Source organism: Saccopteryx leptura, chromosome 2, assembly GCF_036850995.1.
Source record: "Saccopteryx leptura isolate mSacLep1 chromosome 2, mSacLep1_pri_phased_curated, whole genome shotgun sequence".
NCBI lineage: Eukaryota > Metazoa > Chordata > Mammalia > Chiroptera > Emballonuridae > Saccopteryx > Saccopteryx leptura.
This window is the reverse complement of record NC_089504.1, coordinates 256,238,320-256,253,967: the sequence shown is the minus strand read 5'-3', so window position 1 is coordinate 256,253,967 and position 15,648 is coordinate 256,238,320. Positions and strand designations below refer to the sequence as shown.

The following is a 15,648-nucleotide window of genomic DNA, read 5'->3' as shown; positions in this document are numbered from 1 at the left end:
TGTTGTCAGATACTACAATGACCAGCACAGGGAGGTACTGGATGGGTTGTCCCAGGGACAGCCTGCCAACACCCATGATATGAAACCCGCCATGCAAGATGGGGTAAGTACGTTAGCTTCACCTCCAGAGGAAATTCCAGAGGCTGTCTCACCCGATCCCCACTCACGGACGGGACTCAATGGCTGGATAAATTCAACCACTTGTTCTGCAAAGCCCATCCGGCTTGGATATTAGCCTCTTGCCCGTTGTCCCCAACCTGTCTGCAGACCGGGGTTACTTAAGAAGCTTTAAAATATTGATATGCAAAGCCCCACTGGGCATTAAATCGGAACCTCCAGGGGTCAGCCCAACCTCTCATTTTCCTGGCTTGATATGGTTATCACTAATTATCTATGGAGCACAAGGGTGCCTGGCACCCTATAACCAACAGGTTGTGTATAGTTGACATAAGGTGAATTATTTAGAGAAGAGGGGTATTAAAATAGATAGAACTTTTCAGGACATCAGAATTCTCTGGGCTGGCAAGAAACCAACGGTCACTGCAGAATGCTCACCTGTGCTTCTCATCTTGGAGCAGGGACTCAACTTCCATGAGTATCTTGCTTTTCCCGAACCCCGACCGGCCTTCGTACATGAGGACGTGGCTGCAGCTGAACATCAGAAACTCCTCCAGAGAGTACTGGCAGTATTGTAGCTCCTTGTCACGTCCTGTCATTTTTGTTTTTTAAAAAGGGAGCAAACCCGATCAACGTGAAATAGTCTAGAGCCAAAAAGAGCACACAGTGATCCCACACCTAAACCACCTTTGGGATTTCCCTAGCGTCGTTCCTGGACTCCGGGGAGGGTCCTGTGCACTTTAAAATGTGGTCGCATCTTTTTCTACAGCTTCCATTCTATGCAAGTCCCATCAGGTGTCAGGGAAGGTATTCTTACAATGTGCATCAGAATGTCCATTTAATTTTTGTGCAGAAAACCGAGGTCTGCCCAGATTATACAATCAAGAATGAAACCAGGGCTGTCCGACCCTAAATCTTGTTCTTTTTCCTAAACCACAGAAGTCATCTACAGATGATTACTTTAGGAGATATATTTATTAAAGTTAAGGTTCCTACACTGACTCATTATGGATAGAATATTTTGTTTCCAATTGTGTGAAGGAAACTGACTCTCTGTAAATGAGAGAAATTATACATATCTCAGGGGTTACCAGAAGCATTACCAGTGATAAGAAAATTCAGTCTACTTTTAAAAATCCTGTCAAGTTGCTCCTACCATAAAAGAACCACCTAAATTGTCAGTAAAAATAAATTGTAATTTCCTAATGGTTATGAATTTAATACATGCTCACTATAGGAAAAACGGAAAACTTAGAAAAGGAAAAGAAGAAAATAAAAGTCATCTTGGGTTGCAACCCCCTCCCTATTAGTTTTGTGGTTTTTAATTACATATAGGTAACAGGATGCCCAGATTAAAAATAGGAAAGTCAGCCACAGTCTCTGACACCTGGACAGGAAGAAGGGGCAGGCAGGACTGAAATTTCAAAGGAGCAAGCCATTTCTGTTAAAGAGCTGGGCACTCACTTTGAGGCCAAACCTCCTTTTCTGTTTGATAGCCGTGGAGGGCCCAGTCTTGGTCTCCACTGAGTAACAGAAGGCACATGTAATTATACGATGCGTCGTCTCATCTATGTGAATTTTTAAAACGGGCCTAAGAAATGGAGGGGGTGACATCTTTGGGGAGCAAAAGGGGGGGATCAGTCCACAGGGGTTCCCTGAATGCTGGGGGCTCTGCTACTCAACAGTCTGGATGGTGATCATAGGTTCACTGGTGATAATTCATGAAGTGGCAGACTTGTCACCGGCGCCTTTTTCTGTACATTTTGTTACAGCTTAAAAGAAAAGTTTCTGGTTCTGTTCAGTAGGCTCAGCGGTAGAGTGTCAGCCTGGCGTGTGGGAGTCCCAGGTTTGATTCCCAGCCAGGGCACACAGGAGAAGCCCCCATCTGCTTCTCCACCCTTCCCCCTCTCCTTCCTCTCTGTCTCTCTCTTTCCCTCTCACACCCAAGGATCCTTTGGAGCAAAGTTGGCCCGGGTGCTGAGGACAGCTCCATGGCCTCTGCCTCAGGTGCTAGAATGGCTCCGGCCACAATGGAGCAACACCCCAGATGGGCAGAGCATCGCCCCCTGGTGGGCATGCCGGGTGGGTCCAGTCAGGTGCATGCGAGAGTCTGTCTCTCTGCCTCCTCACTTCAGAAAAATACAAAAAAAAAAGTTTCCAAGTCAAGGCCCACTACCTACCCAGCAAAGGGTACCCCTCCTTCCTGTTGCAGACGCGGTCTCCCTTAACAAACACACTGAAGAGAAGAAGAAAAGAGACGTTAGAGTCAGAGCAGGCAGCGCAAGGGGGTTAGGGGCCGCGGCTTAGCCCCCGGAATGCCTCCTTCTCCATCTCTAAGAGCGCCTGCCCTGACTCAAGGGTTTCAGATGCCAGAAGGCGGGGAGGGGTGGCATTCTTATCCATCAATAGGGAGTCCTCACGACTTCTACAGTGGTCTTCTCTTCGTTCAGTAAACGCTTGTTAAGTCTGTGTTGGCAGAACTGACCCGCTCTAGGGAAACCAGATGCCCAGTATGGAACCCGGTCAACCTGGATGTGATACCTTGTCTCATGTCTTCGGAGGAGCCCACCAAGTGCTCATACCATCCCAGCTCACCTTGGCTGAGCACATGCTACATGCCTGGCACAGTTCCCAGTACTTTAAATGTAGTGTTTCCTTTACTGCTGACAGAAACCTTATTGAGAAAGTAACTATCAATATTATCATGTCTATTGCACAAATGAGGAAATTCAGGTACAAATCTCTTATATTGCCCGAGGTCCAATGGCAGTGGTGACCCAGGGAAGGGCGCATATGCCTGACCCATTGTGTATTAGCTCTTGAAGGAGTGTTTTTGGTCAAATGGCTCATTCCTGGGCCTGTACCATCACACTACCTCATTTTCCTCTGTCATTGCACATAGCCACACCCTGTGTCATCTATAGCTACCTCTGGATGTGCTGGTCTTCTCCACTAGACCATGCACTCTCCGGGTGGGGCCAGGTCCCACGCGTGGCTGGGTGTGTGTTTCTACACTCTCTTATTTGCAGAGATGGTATAGAAAAACCACCAGGAGGGCAGGCTTTGGGATCAGGCAGTCTGGGTTTCTGGGGCAGGTTGACTTCTACTTGTATCGATGCCCTTTGCTAGGTAAACTGCAGTGCCCTCTGGTAACTGCTCTGGGCTCGGCTGTGGGCAAGCTTTGGCCAACGAGACACCAGAGGACAGTATGCTGAGGCTTGTAAAATGCTTGTGCATTGGACTTGCTCTCTCTTGCTCTTCCAGCATGGCCAGGACAGCACGCCTAATGGAGGATAAGACACCTAGAGCCAAATTGTCCCAGTTATCCCACCTGGGGTCGTCCTGAGTCAGCCACCAATGTGCCGAACCCAGGCGTGTGAGCGAGCTGAAGCTAGGGTGGCTGTATCTGGTCAGGATCAGCTGAGCCCCGCTTGTCTGTGAGGTGTGTGCACACTGGCTGCACAGCACTGAGGTTCTGCGGGTGCTGATCGTGCCGCATCACTGTGGCACTCTCATCCTCACTTCCCCTGCTCCCTAGATTCACGACCGTGAAGGAGTAATTTCGCATCTTTGGGCCTCAGTTTTTAAATTTATAAAATGGAGATGATAATAGTTTCCACTTGATACAGTGGATATTAAGCATATGTTCTGTATTTTGAGATGAAATGCGTAATATTTAATAAGGGCTACCCCCAAATTATTACTATTCATTCACTTATTCAAACAGCACTTTATTGATGGTCTACACATGCCAGGAGCGGCGCTGAGTCCCGGGAACACAAAGTCGAATGATGAAGACTTCCTGAAAACCTGCTTCTGCTCTCTGACCCTGGGAGACCGAGATGCCAGCGTGCTGATGTACAGGATGATACCTTTGTATTCATTTACTCATCACTGCTGAGTGCCTGCCATGTGCCAAGCGCCAGGACGTAAGAACAAACATGGACAGTCACGACCCTTGGATAGCTCACCTGGTAGCAGGTGAGTAGATGTGATGGCGGGTGAAGCTCTCCCCGCCACACGTGGAGTAAAGGAGCCAGACTGGCAAGCTGGGCTTGGGCAGTGCTGGAGCCAGCCCACAGCCGGACCGACCCTGAGCTGGATTTACAACCTGACTGTGGTTTTCCCCATGGATGGGGAATGGGATGGGGGATGGGGAGGTCAATCTACTTAGACACCCCAGAGGTGGGGCACATTGGAGGTGAGGTTGGAAAGGCAGGTGGTTATTGAAACATCATCATAAAAATGACTGGTAGCCACTGAAGGATTTTAAGCCCCAATGTGACACCCTTGCATCTAAGTTGGACCTTGGGGAAATATATTTTACCAAAGGCCTGGAGGAGGGACAGCAGCTTATACTCTCTTAGTCCTAGCAATGCTGGCACAGAGTTGGAATGACAAATTAATACTTAATGGTTGACCCACCCTATTCCACAAAGATACTTGAATGTGGGCTTCCCTGTACTGCTTGCACAGCCCTTGCAAAATCACCCTCAGATTCTCAGAACTGAGGGTAGAAGGGGGTCTTCCACCGTGCTCTAATCTCAGTAAGATGGAGCAAGAGGAAGGAGTTTGGAATCCGGGCCTTGGTCTGGGCAAGAGATAGATTTCAGTTTCATAAATTGGATGCGAATCTGAAATGGGTGACTGGTGCTCACAATTCTCGCTGTTATACACTAAAAATACTGCAAAGTCAGTGCCCGCACTCACACTTCCTCTTTGAGGCCCAGGCACTGATAGATGGGTCCAGAGTCAGCAACACCTTTCATGACTTTCTTTGGAAGCTCTTTAAAAAAGTAGGCCGGCAGGCTGCTGCTGTTGTAGGTAACAGAGTCACAGGTCACGATTCCTGGGTAGTACGTCATCATCCTGGCGGCGGTGTTGACTTTCTGACCAATAACTGCAACAGGAAAGAGAAAAGCCAAGAGCAGGGAGACACAGCCATTGGCCTGAATGTCAGAGAGAAGTACTGTCCCCAAGTGTCCCCATGTTCACCCCTACTCCCTTTGCCTCTCGTGAATGACGTAAAACTCAGCTTCAAGTGCCCATATTCAACCAGTGGCTATTAAAAGTATGCAGGTAATTAATGCAGTCAGCCATTAGCTCAGTTTCTACCTCGGCTGGGAGGCCACAGGGACCATCTGCTCAGAGATAGACCACCTGGAATGCGGAGAGGGCTCTGCACGTGGGGCCTCGCAGGCCTGAGTGCTCTCTGCTGAGGCGCAGGTGGTCTTCGGCCACAGGACGGACAAACGCAAGCTCAGGCTGGGGACACTGACTTCCAACTGAGGCACCCATTTGTGTCTGTATGTTTCTGGGTGTGAACTTTTTCATTTCATTTCACTTTTGAAATAAATCACCTTCATTTGGTGATTCCTTGATAGTGAATACTGGGGATGGAAAGGGTGGGGGCTTGACTTGGGGGCCGTTTTTTTGTTTTTTTTACAGAAACAGAGAGTCAGAGAGAGGGAGAGAGAGGGACAGGCAGACAGGAATGGAGAGAGATGAGAAGCATCAATCATCAGTTTTTTGTTGCGACACCTTAGTTTTTCACTGATTGCTTTCTCATATGTGCTTTGACCACGGGCCTTCAGCAGACTGAGCAACCCCTTGCTTGAGCCAGCGACCTTGGGTCCAAGCTGGTGAGCTTTTGCTCAAACCAGATGAACCCGCACTCACGCTGACGACCTCGGGGTCTTGAACCTGGGTCCTTCTGCATCCCAGTCCGACGCTCTATCCACTGCGCCACCACCTGGTCAAGCTTGGGGGCCATTTTAAAGGTTAAGGCGCTGTGGTGCACAGACTCTGTGGCCAAGCTATGCAGGTCTGAGACCCAGCTCTACCTCTCACTGGTAAGTTAGCAAATGACTTTCACTCTTCCGTGCCTCAGTCTCCCACTCTGTAAAATGGAAATAACAGTGCCTATCTCAGAGGGCAGTTTAAGAAGATTGATGCATTAACACACATACATCACTCTGAACGGCCTGCTAGTCAGCCCTCAATTAGTGGTACTACTAATTAGGTAATCAATGTTGTACTTCAACATAAACTTAAATACTTCTGACCAAGATATTCATTTAAAAAAAGAAACTATTATGGAGAAATTTGATCATACACTAACAATACAGTCATCCCTTGCCATATCGTGGTTTACTTTTCACGGTCTCACTGTATTGCGGATTTTTAAATTGTATATATCTAATTTTGTATCGCGGATCTTTCGCTATATCACAGGATTTTACATAAGTTTAAGAGTGTAGAAAGTGTTTAAGAGCATGGGAAGTGTTTCTAGGAGTGTGGGAAAGGTTTTTAAGAGTGTGGGGAGGGTTTATAAAGCCTTAAAATATATATAAATAGTAAAATAAATATAAGGTCGCTACTTTGCAGATTTTCGCCTATCGCGGGGTATTCTGGAACCTAACACCGGCGATAGACGAAGGACCACTGTAGTATCATGAATCATGTACCCATCACCCTGTCCCAAAAGCCATTAGCCCCTGGTAACTCTGCCCCAGCCTCACTGCCATCCAACTCTACCCCCTGTGTGATTTTGAAGGCACTCTCAGAGACTGCAGCCTATCAGACCTAACTATTCCAGTGCTTAGACGTATTATTTCTGAACATCTAAAACCCTAAAAGGGTTGTAGGGGGAAATAGGAGCAAGAGCTATGAAATCTAGAGATTAATGTCATCCACTGGGAACACCAACAGTAATAATGTGGAAGCAGTGGTTCACCCAGCCCAGGGACCAGGAAGAGCAGCTGTTGAATGTCAACAGAAAATTTCTGACAAAGGCCCTGCACTCCACAGGCTAGCAGCCCCCCGTGGCTCTCTCCTGACCACCTGTGTCTTCTGCACAGCCCCAGTCTACCAGGCGGTACCCCACTGTCAGCAGGCAAAGCCAAACTCTGGCTAGAAGGCAGTGGACGTGCCGCAGGCAGGGCCCAGGCCTCCCTTTTCTCTGCCCACCCTCCCGCAGAGCCCGGCAGTCTGACGTGGCATTTGCCAACAGAAGGCTGGAGCTGAGCCAGCCCAGCATACCTGTGTACTCGTGCCTCACGGAGTGCCCGATGATCCCACAGAAGACGATCCCGCTGGTCACGCCAATGGAAACGGTGCTGGCACCGGGCACAGAGAGGGTCGTGGGGAGATAAAGGCACAGAACAGGGAGAAGGTGGGGAGGGGGGCACGGTGATGGGTGGGGTGGGGAGGGTGGGAAAGGATTTTCAACCAATTGCTACTCTCTTCTGTGTGGACTTAGTTCAGGGCAATGACATGTGGCCTGGAGGTGTGAAGAATTTGAGACCCAGAACAAAGTTCTTATAGGTGGTATCTCAGTTCACTTTCCTGCTACTTTTCAGTCATCATCTGAGTGACTTTTCTAGAAAATAACTTGTCTTCACCCCACCTGGACTAGTTGTAAACAGTATAAGTCTCTCCATTATTGCTGGAAAGAGTGAGTCATTGTAATTCAGACAAGGTGTGTGGCATCACAACCTGACTCTGCTAATCCATGAGGACCCCCCAGCATAGACCAGGGTTCGAGAAACTTTTTGGCTGAGAGAGCCATGAATGCCACATATTTTAAAATGTAATTCCGTGAGAGCCATACAATGACCCGTGTACATTACGCATTATCCAATAAAAATTTGGTATTGTTCCGGAGGACAGCTGTGATTGGCTCCAGCCACCCACAACCATGAACATGAGTGGTAGGAATTGAATGGGTTGTAATACATGAGAATGTTTTATATATATATATATATATTTTTTTTTTTTTTTTGAAGCTGGAAACGGGGAGAGACAGTCAGACAGACTCCTGCATGCGCCCGACCGGGATCCACCCGGCACGCCCACCAGGGCAACGCTCTGCCCACCAGGGGGCGATGCTCTGCCCCTCCGGGGCGTCGCTCTGCCACAACCAGAGCCACTCTAGCGCCTGGGGCAGAGGCCAAGGAGCCATCCCCAGCGCCCGGGCCATCTTTGCTCCAATGGAGCCTTGGCTGCAGGAGGGGAAGAGAGAGACAGAGAGGAAGGAGGGGGGCGGGGGGTGGAGAAGCAAATGGGTGCGTCTCCTATGTGCCCTGGCCGGGAATCGAACCCGGGTCCCCCGCATGCCAGGCTGATGCTCTACCGCTGAGCCAACCGGCCAGGGCATGTTTTATATTTTTAACGTTATTTTTTTTTTATTAAAGATTTGTCTGCAAGCCAGATGCAGCCATCAAAAGAGCCACATTTGGCTCGCGAGCCATAGGTTCCCGACCCCTGGTGTAGACAGATGACTTGGGGCTGTAACTATTTAGGGCAGGGGATGGCCCTGGAATTGATAGAGTAGAGCTTCAAGTCAGGGTCATTGGGAAGCTCAGGCTGGGGAAGCCCGAGGGCCGGGGCTCTGGGGCAGCCAGGACTCAGGACGGCAGCCTTCACCATAGCAGCTTCTTCCAGAGTGTGCCACCCTGAGGCCAGCTCATCCCAGACCGTTCCAACCCCAGGACTCATTTTCTCTCCCAGTTACTTAAAATCAGCTCTCCAACATGGTGTGGGGAGCCTGACCAAGAAGAAAGCCAGAAGCAGAGAAACGCCCAGTCTGATTCCCTTGCAAACCTAGCACATGTTGGCCTTCAGGGGTGTCCCTTCTCCACCTCACCCTCACCACCCCTGTCGCATGCAGCAGGGCTGGCTTTGCCCCTCTGTGGTGTGCTAGGGGACAAGGGATTCAGCCAAGCCCAGCCCTGCATTTCCACCCTCATCCTGTCTCCCGTACTCCGCGAAAGGGCCTGAGGCCTGCCGACTCACTGGATTTCCTGGACCTGAGAGCAGAAGTTGAATATATTCACAGCACTTTCCAGAGCGTGGGTGACCTCGTCAGGCACCTTTTCCCCAGGTAAACCGAAGACACAGAGGAAGGAGCAGCCCTGGGAAGAGGGAGTCAGCAAACACAGCTGGTGGACGAGGGCTCCCTGGGGGTGGGGAGAAACTTCCACTTTCTGAATCAGGTTTCGTCACGACTTCTCTCACACCTTTTTTATTTTTAGTGAAGTTGGTAGAACTTCTAGAGCAGCATCTGCAGTTTGGCGTGAGCCCAAGAAGGGCTGCCTTTGCCCCAGAGTCAGTGGGCTGTGCTGAGCTACACCTGAGTGCCCATCTAGTCGCGCTGGCGGCCAAGGCCACGTGGCGCAAGATGCTGAGGGCAAGTCTAAGAGCCAGCACAGAGCAGCGCAAGAGGCACCAGCTCGAGTCAGGAGATCTGTGCTCTCAGGCCACTTCCCGGGGGCAGAAACTTGGACAAGTCAAGTCCACTCCACGAGCTTCCGGTTATCAGTCTGAAAATGGATGTAACCTAGGTCTGTGGAACTGGCTACTAAAATGACTAATATCATAGATTTAAAACAATTATAATGTTATATAGAATTTATACACATAATTAACACACATGCACACTTTGGAAATTACTTCATGGTCTACATATACTTAATATAGTATATATAGTATACTATGTGTTATATGTTATTATGTAGCATATATACCACAGAGTATATATGAAAAGTGTAAACTTAATGTCATATATGTAAAAGGTCAGGTCCTGACTGGCACGGAGCTCTGTCTTAAAGTGAGGAGGAACACTGATTTCAGGTCTGTGTAGGGACGAGAGGGTACTATCTTGGGATGCCAGTGGGTCTGCTTTGCCTGGAAATTCCACCTAGTGGCTCAGCAAGGTGAGCACTGGCCTCATTCTGGCCACGAGACCAGCAGCCCCCTGACTGCGTGGTGCCTGGGAGCTAGGCGTTGCCACCAGTGCTCCACACATTTTTAAAACTTGCAACAATCATGTGAGGCAGATCCCATCCCCATTCCAATAACATCCCTATCACTATTCACGGACCACCCAGGCCCAGAGAAGATCAATGATTTGTGAAGGTCACAAAGCCAGGAATTGTCAGAGCCAGGTCTGCAGGACACTGAAGGCTGCCCTCTTTGGCCTTGTGCTTTTTCCTTACGATACAAATGAACGAGTACAGAAGAGCGTGCTGGAGACCACAGGCAGCCACCGCTGTCCCGGAACTCGCGGAGCACAAAACCCACCCTCCTTAAAAAGACTGGCCCTTTCTGCCTGGTGGCAATGTGAGCGACTTACTCCTCCTGGTTGCCCAATCCTACCTTCCAGCCCTCTGCTGAGGGCTCAGTAAATGTTTATTGAATCAGTGATTAGTGCAGCGCAGTCTTTCAATGCTCTGCTCCTAGGATACACAAGACGCCTGAGATGGAGGGTCCTTTCTCACCAGCCTTTCTGTCATCCTTTGTTTATCATTTCTGTTTTTCTCTCATCCTTCCCCACCCTACAGAACTCACAGGAAAGCGAAGTGCAGATGCAGCAGGTGGGCATTGGGGGAAACAAGCATCTGGGGTGGGAAAGTCACGCAGCACCTGCCCTAGAACCTCTGGGAGATGGGCTGGGGGTCAACGTGAGGGAGAGCTGGTGAAGCCCATCATGTAGTAGCTGTTACATACTCTTGTTTCGGTATCCTCACCTCTGCCTCAACATCCTCATCTGTAAAATGGGGATGGTAATCTGCGCGCCTACCTCTCAGACTGGTCATGAGGATGAAATGAGTTTTAATATAGGCAAAATGTTGAGAACAATGCCTGGACCACACTGGGTGCCACGTTTACCACATTAGCTGCTGTTCGGAGTATAAATGGAGACTGGTGTTCTGAGGTTAAAAGCATCTGTTCCCTTCCTCTCACTAACATCCCTGGGCATAAAGGCTTACCCCGTTACTGGTGGGTTCCCACCTCTTAGTTCACACGTACCTTATCAAACATGAAGACTTTATTGATTTGGCTTTGGAAGACCCTCAGGACAGAACTGATGTACACGCAGGAATCCTGGATGGCTGAGCCTATAACTTCTGCTTTGTCTTGGTTCTTAAACATCAGGTTCACAAACATGATGGTCACCGGGCGAAGCTCAGACAGATAGCCCCTGAGCTGTTTGTCATTGATCTGCCAAGTAGAGAGAGACTTTCCTGAGTGTCGGTCCTTGAGCTCACATTTTTACTCCTGACATCACCCCAACCCCACACGAGAAATGATCCCTGGCTGGGAAATCGCCAGTCAGGATTCTCTGGGGCAGCTGCAGTCACTTGAGTGTGTGAGGCACAGCACGGCGAAGCCATCCCAAAGTCGAGCAGATGGAACCAACTTCACTAGCAGAATATCTTGCAATGGGAATTCACGAACTTGCTAATTTTTGGAAAGCAACTTGTCCCTTGTCCCAACGGCAGCTTCCTCACACCAATATGAGCCATCGCAGTGAGAGAGAAAATTACTGTTCCTTTGGGTTCTCTTGCAGTTTAGGAATAAGAATAGCACACTATGTAATTCAACCTTATATTTTCATAGCCTGGTACCTTCCAGAATGTTTTCATATTCTGTCCTACTTTATCCTTAAATGAAATTAAATCAGCATGGTGACCCCCTCTCCCCCTGCCCCCCCATGTTCCTGATTAGATAACAGAGGCATGGAGAAATAACACAAGTTTTCCAGGATCACCTGGGGAGACAGCAGCAAACCAGAACCCAAACCTCCAGACTCCCAGCCCAACATTCCATCTTCCACATCCCTGCCTCCCTGGGCAGCATGGTCCATTCGGCGCCCCTCCCCTCCCCAAGGACAGTGCTCCCAAGTTATCCCTGCCTACCATGACCCTGGAACTGTGCTAAGTCAAATGCATAGAAAATTGATGGAGGAAAACTATTGCTTTTATTTCTTCCCCAAATAGCATAAGAGTGCAAGATTCTCCGTGGAGACGGTCTACAGAAAACATATCCTGTAGGTGAAGGAGGAAACCCTGCAGTCATGTTTCCTAATGGGCTGGGATGGCCCTGCTTTCATGGAATTTTATTCTTTTTCTAAAAGACAACTTTTAGTTATTTCTAACTGACCAACGTGATGGCTGCTCAAACAAATTTATTAAGTAATCAATATTAAATGAATGAATACTATTAATTACCAAATGTTAAAATCTGTTGAACAAATTAATTAAACTAAAGATGATTCTGTAGGTGCCCTGTGTCCTGGGTTTTGGTTTGGAAAACACAACCACATGCTTCTAGACTCTAGAGTCTAGAGCCCTTCTCTGTGCTTTCGGGTGGGGGCAGGCCTTGGGAAAGTGTGAAAGGCTTGTCTTTCATCTTCCCTCAGCCCCCTGAGTTAAGAGTAAAGAAACAAAATGGAGTCACCACAGCCAAGCTAGTGACAATTCCTTAGACTAGAATGAACTGAAACGTGCAAACACATTATTTCACCTTAACGAGACAGAGGACTTAAACTTTGGAACTTTTCGGCAATGCCTGGAGAGATCCCTAAATCCTATGGATAACCCTCTGGACGTCTTGGGAAAGAGTGCTCACGGGTCCAGACCCCTGACATCTGGAAAGTCATTATCTCAGACCAGTCCTGAAGGTAAGAAGGCAGGATTGCTTCTTCTCAAGAATGCACTTCTCACTATGAGAACTTGCAACTTTTTTCTTCAGAACATTCTGGGTGTCAACTGATATTGTCCCCTGATCTTAAGACCCTTGAATAAAACTTTGTCACTTAATTCTATCAGCCTCTGAAGAAGCATAAGGTGTCATATGTCCTGGTGGTAGAAAGGGGAGGAAGGGGTCGCTTCCTGAAGCTTCAAAAATGTTGAAGAGTCAAACAATTGCAGAATTGAAGGCACTAGAGGTAGTTGGGTTTTTTGTTGTTGTTTTCAGAGAAACGGGGTGGGGAGAAGAGAGAGAAATGAGAAGCATCAACTCATAGTTGCTCCACTTAAGTTGTTAATTGATTGCTTCTCATACCTTGATGGGGCTGGCTGGGGAGGGCTCAAGCCAACCCAGTGACCCCTTGCCCAAACCAGCAACCTTAGGCTGCAAGCCAGTGACCTTGGGATTATGTTAACAATCCATGCTCAAGCCGATGACCCTGTACTCAAGCTGGTGACCCCGTATCCAAGCTGGCTCAAACCAACAAGCCCACACTCTAACTCCTGACCTTGGGGTTTCAAATCAGGGCCCACAGTGTCCCAGGTTGATGCTCTACTGCGTCACCACCAGTCAGGTTTGAGGTAGTATTTTTAAATTGAGCTGAAGGGGGAGGGGTGCATTCTGACACCTCTTCAACCCACACTAGGAAGGCAACTGGCCCCTGGTCATGCTGGTCCCAGAAAGACAGGACACAATTGCATTTTGATGGGATTAAGGATTTAAACAAACATATGTTAAGAGGGGATATAATGGGGGGGGGGGTAGAGTTCAGGTAGAACAGGGTTTAAATCTAAGCTATAGCGCTTACTTTACAGCCTCAGGAAAGTCCCTGGCATCCTTTCGGGTCCCCTTTCCTCGTGTGTAACATGAAGATGGGATACCCACCAGGGACTGGGGAGAAGGAACGCAGGAAACCGCGACTGCCGGGCACACGGTGCTTGCTGAGCGACAGAATCCCTGTGGAGTCCCAGGTTTGAGAGAGCCCAGATCTGAGCGAATAAAGGGGCAACTCTGGGGGCTGGAGGTGGTCCTGAGAGTTTTAATTATCTGCATGCCAATTTTCAACGCTTAAGACCTAAGACCGTGACTTGGAGACATGGTGAACCACACACCGCTCACCCATGCAGCGTCCCTTCACTGCTCACCCACCCAGTATCCCTCCGCTATGTGACACACAGAAAGAGTGGCCATAGGTTCTCACGCGCTTGGGACAGTTCCAGTTTGTCCAGTTGTAGAGGGCAGCACAGTCCTAGTTCACACCTGCTGTCACTGTATCATTATGAATAATGTCCCTCTAACTCTGAAGAGTATCCTGATATGAACAATAAATCCCACAGTCCCCTATACATGGACAATGTCAGTCTGCCTCTCATTTCAATGGAACAGATAGATTACTAGTTATGGGTTTTCTTGATCTTTCCAGCAGTTCAAGCTCCTCGACACCCCAAAAGCCAACAAGTTAGATGACGAACACACCTGCTTCCATATGCTTTCCATCACATACTTCTGCAGAGACAGCTCCAGCTCAGGGTCCGACTCGAGCGAGCACGCCAGCCGCAGCAGGTCTGGGGGGCAGAGAAGGGAGGCTTGGCTCTGCACGCGGGAGACGGGAGCCTTCCGGCCCCCAGTCCCTTGGGCAGTGGTCATCCCAGGTCAGCCAGGGGGCTCCAGGGTAGTTAGTCGCTAAAGAGGGCCATGGGAAACCCAGTGAGAAGTTCTTAGAGGTTGTGGGGTTCCCAAAATCCACTTGCATGTAGCTCAAAGCTCAACTGTAATTACCATCACGCTCTGGAACTTGGAGAGAGTTTTACCTCCAGATTTGAGCTAAAACTAGTGCCCCAGGTGATGGGAATGGACAGATGAGGGGATGACAGTAGTGGACAGTCGTGGCAGAATGAAGGAGAGGATAGGGTTGGAAGGACAGCGGGAGTAACACTCAGGAGACTGGCTCTTCATCTCAGGCGTGAGAGCAACTTGCTGCGTGAGCCTAGACAAGTCTCCCACCGCCCTGGTTGCCGTGGTGCAAACCGAAACTTAGATGACTTTCTGTCCCTGTAGACGCTCTGCTCGCTCAGAAACAGTCTGTCCAGCCAGTCAACCCCCAAATGTCAAACAAGGGCGGTCCCAGCCAATCAGATCCTTTCTAGTGTCTCTTCCTGTTCTTTATTCCCTGCCTTATAAAGCTTGACTTCGGCCCCATTTTGCAGTTCTCTGGAAGGAAACTGCCCATGTCATGTCAAATAAGCTGTCCACTTTGTGCTAAATAACCTTTGTTTGTATCACCAAAACTGTCTTCTGACAACATGCTGATGTTGGCGTGCAGGTTAGACGTCCAGAGACGACGGCCCACGGGCAGTGTTTGTGTGAGTCTACACTTCAGGACAAAGGTCAGGGCAAGGCTCTGAGAGTGGGGTGTCTTTCCATGTAGTGTCCCAGGCTCCTGCTTTCGTCACCCTAGTCCCAGCCCGCTGGGAGCCACTGGGAGTCAAGCATGGACGAATGCTCTCTAAGAGGAGAGCAGGGAAGACTAGAGGGTCAAGGACAGTTTCGAGGACAGATCCTAGAACCGCCGACATTTCAGGAATGAGAGGAGACTAAGCAAAGGGCAGTGAAATTGGGGGTTTGAAGGGTAAAAGCAAAACTAGGAAAGAATGTTATTGATGCCAAGGACAGAGGTGGAGATAATGTCCGGAAAAAGAGAGCAGTCTAAGGCCAGCCTCCGAGGCTGAGGCCTGAAGAGGGGTCACCCGGGTCGGCAGGTTGCTGGTCGTTTGTGGCCTTGACATGGACAGAAAGCGGTAAGAAGCTAGATGTCAGGGGTCCAAGATCGGAGAACAGCTGAGCACACGCCCCTTGAGGTGCATGCAATTATGACTAATTGGGTGAATAAATCATTAAGTCTTGGGTTTCATTTCTTTAATCCTGCCAGTAAGTCTCGTTTCAGGGCTCGCAGCAGATGACCAACCACCAAGGAATGTCTGATGTCACAAGCCAAGA

The 15,648-nt window shown here is 49.0% G+C and overlaps 1 protein-coding gene across 3 annotated transcripts in view; it reads right to left on the bottom strand.

Annotated features, from left to right (window-relative positions):
• Positions 1-15,648, bottom strand: part of LOC136395923 (adenylate cyclase type 10-like) — a 62,917-nt gene that overhangs the window by 34,996 nt on the left and 12,273 nt on the right. For all 3 annotated transcript variants that reach the window (XM_066371460.1, XM_066371464.1, XM_066371461.1), the window contains 7 exons: positions 14,128-14,216; positions 10,930-11,121; positions 8,914-9,032; positions 7,159-7,235; positions 4,828-5,017; positions 2,298-2,353; positions 556-709 (listed from right to left, as the gene is read on the bottom strand). In XM_066371460.1, coding sequence (XP_066227557.1) covers positions 556-709; positions 2,298-2,353; positions 4,828-5,017; positions 7,159-7,235; positions 8,914-9,032; positions 10,930-11,121; positions 14,128-14,216 — 877 coding nt within the window. The remainder of the gene's footprint in view (positions 1-555; positions 710-2,297; positions 2,354-4,827; positions 5,018-7,158; positions 7,236-8,913; positions 9,033-10,929; positions 11,122-14,127; positions 14,217-15,648) is intronic.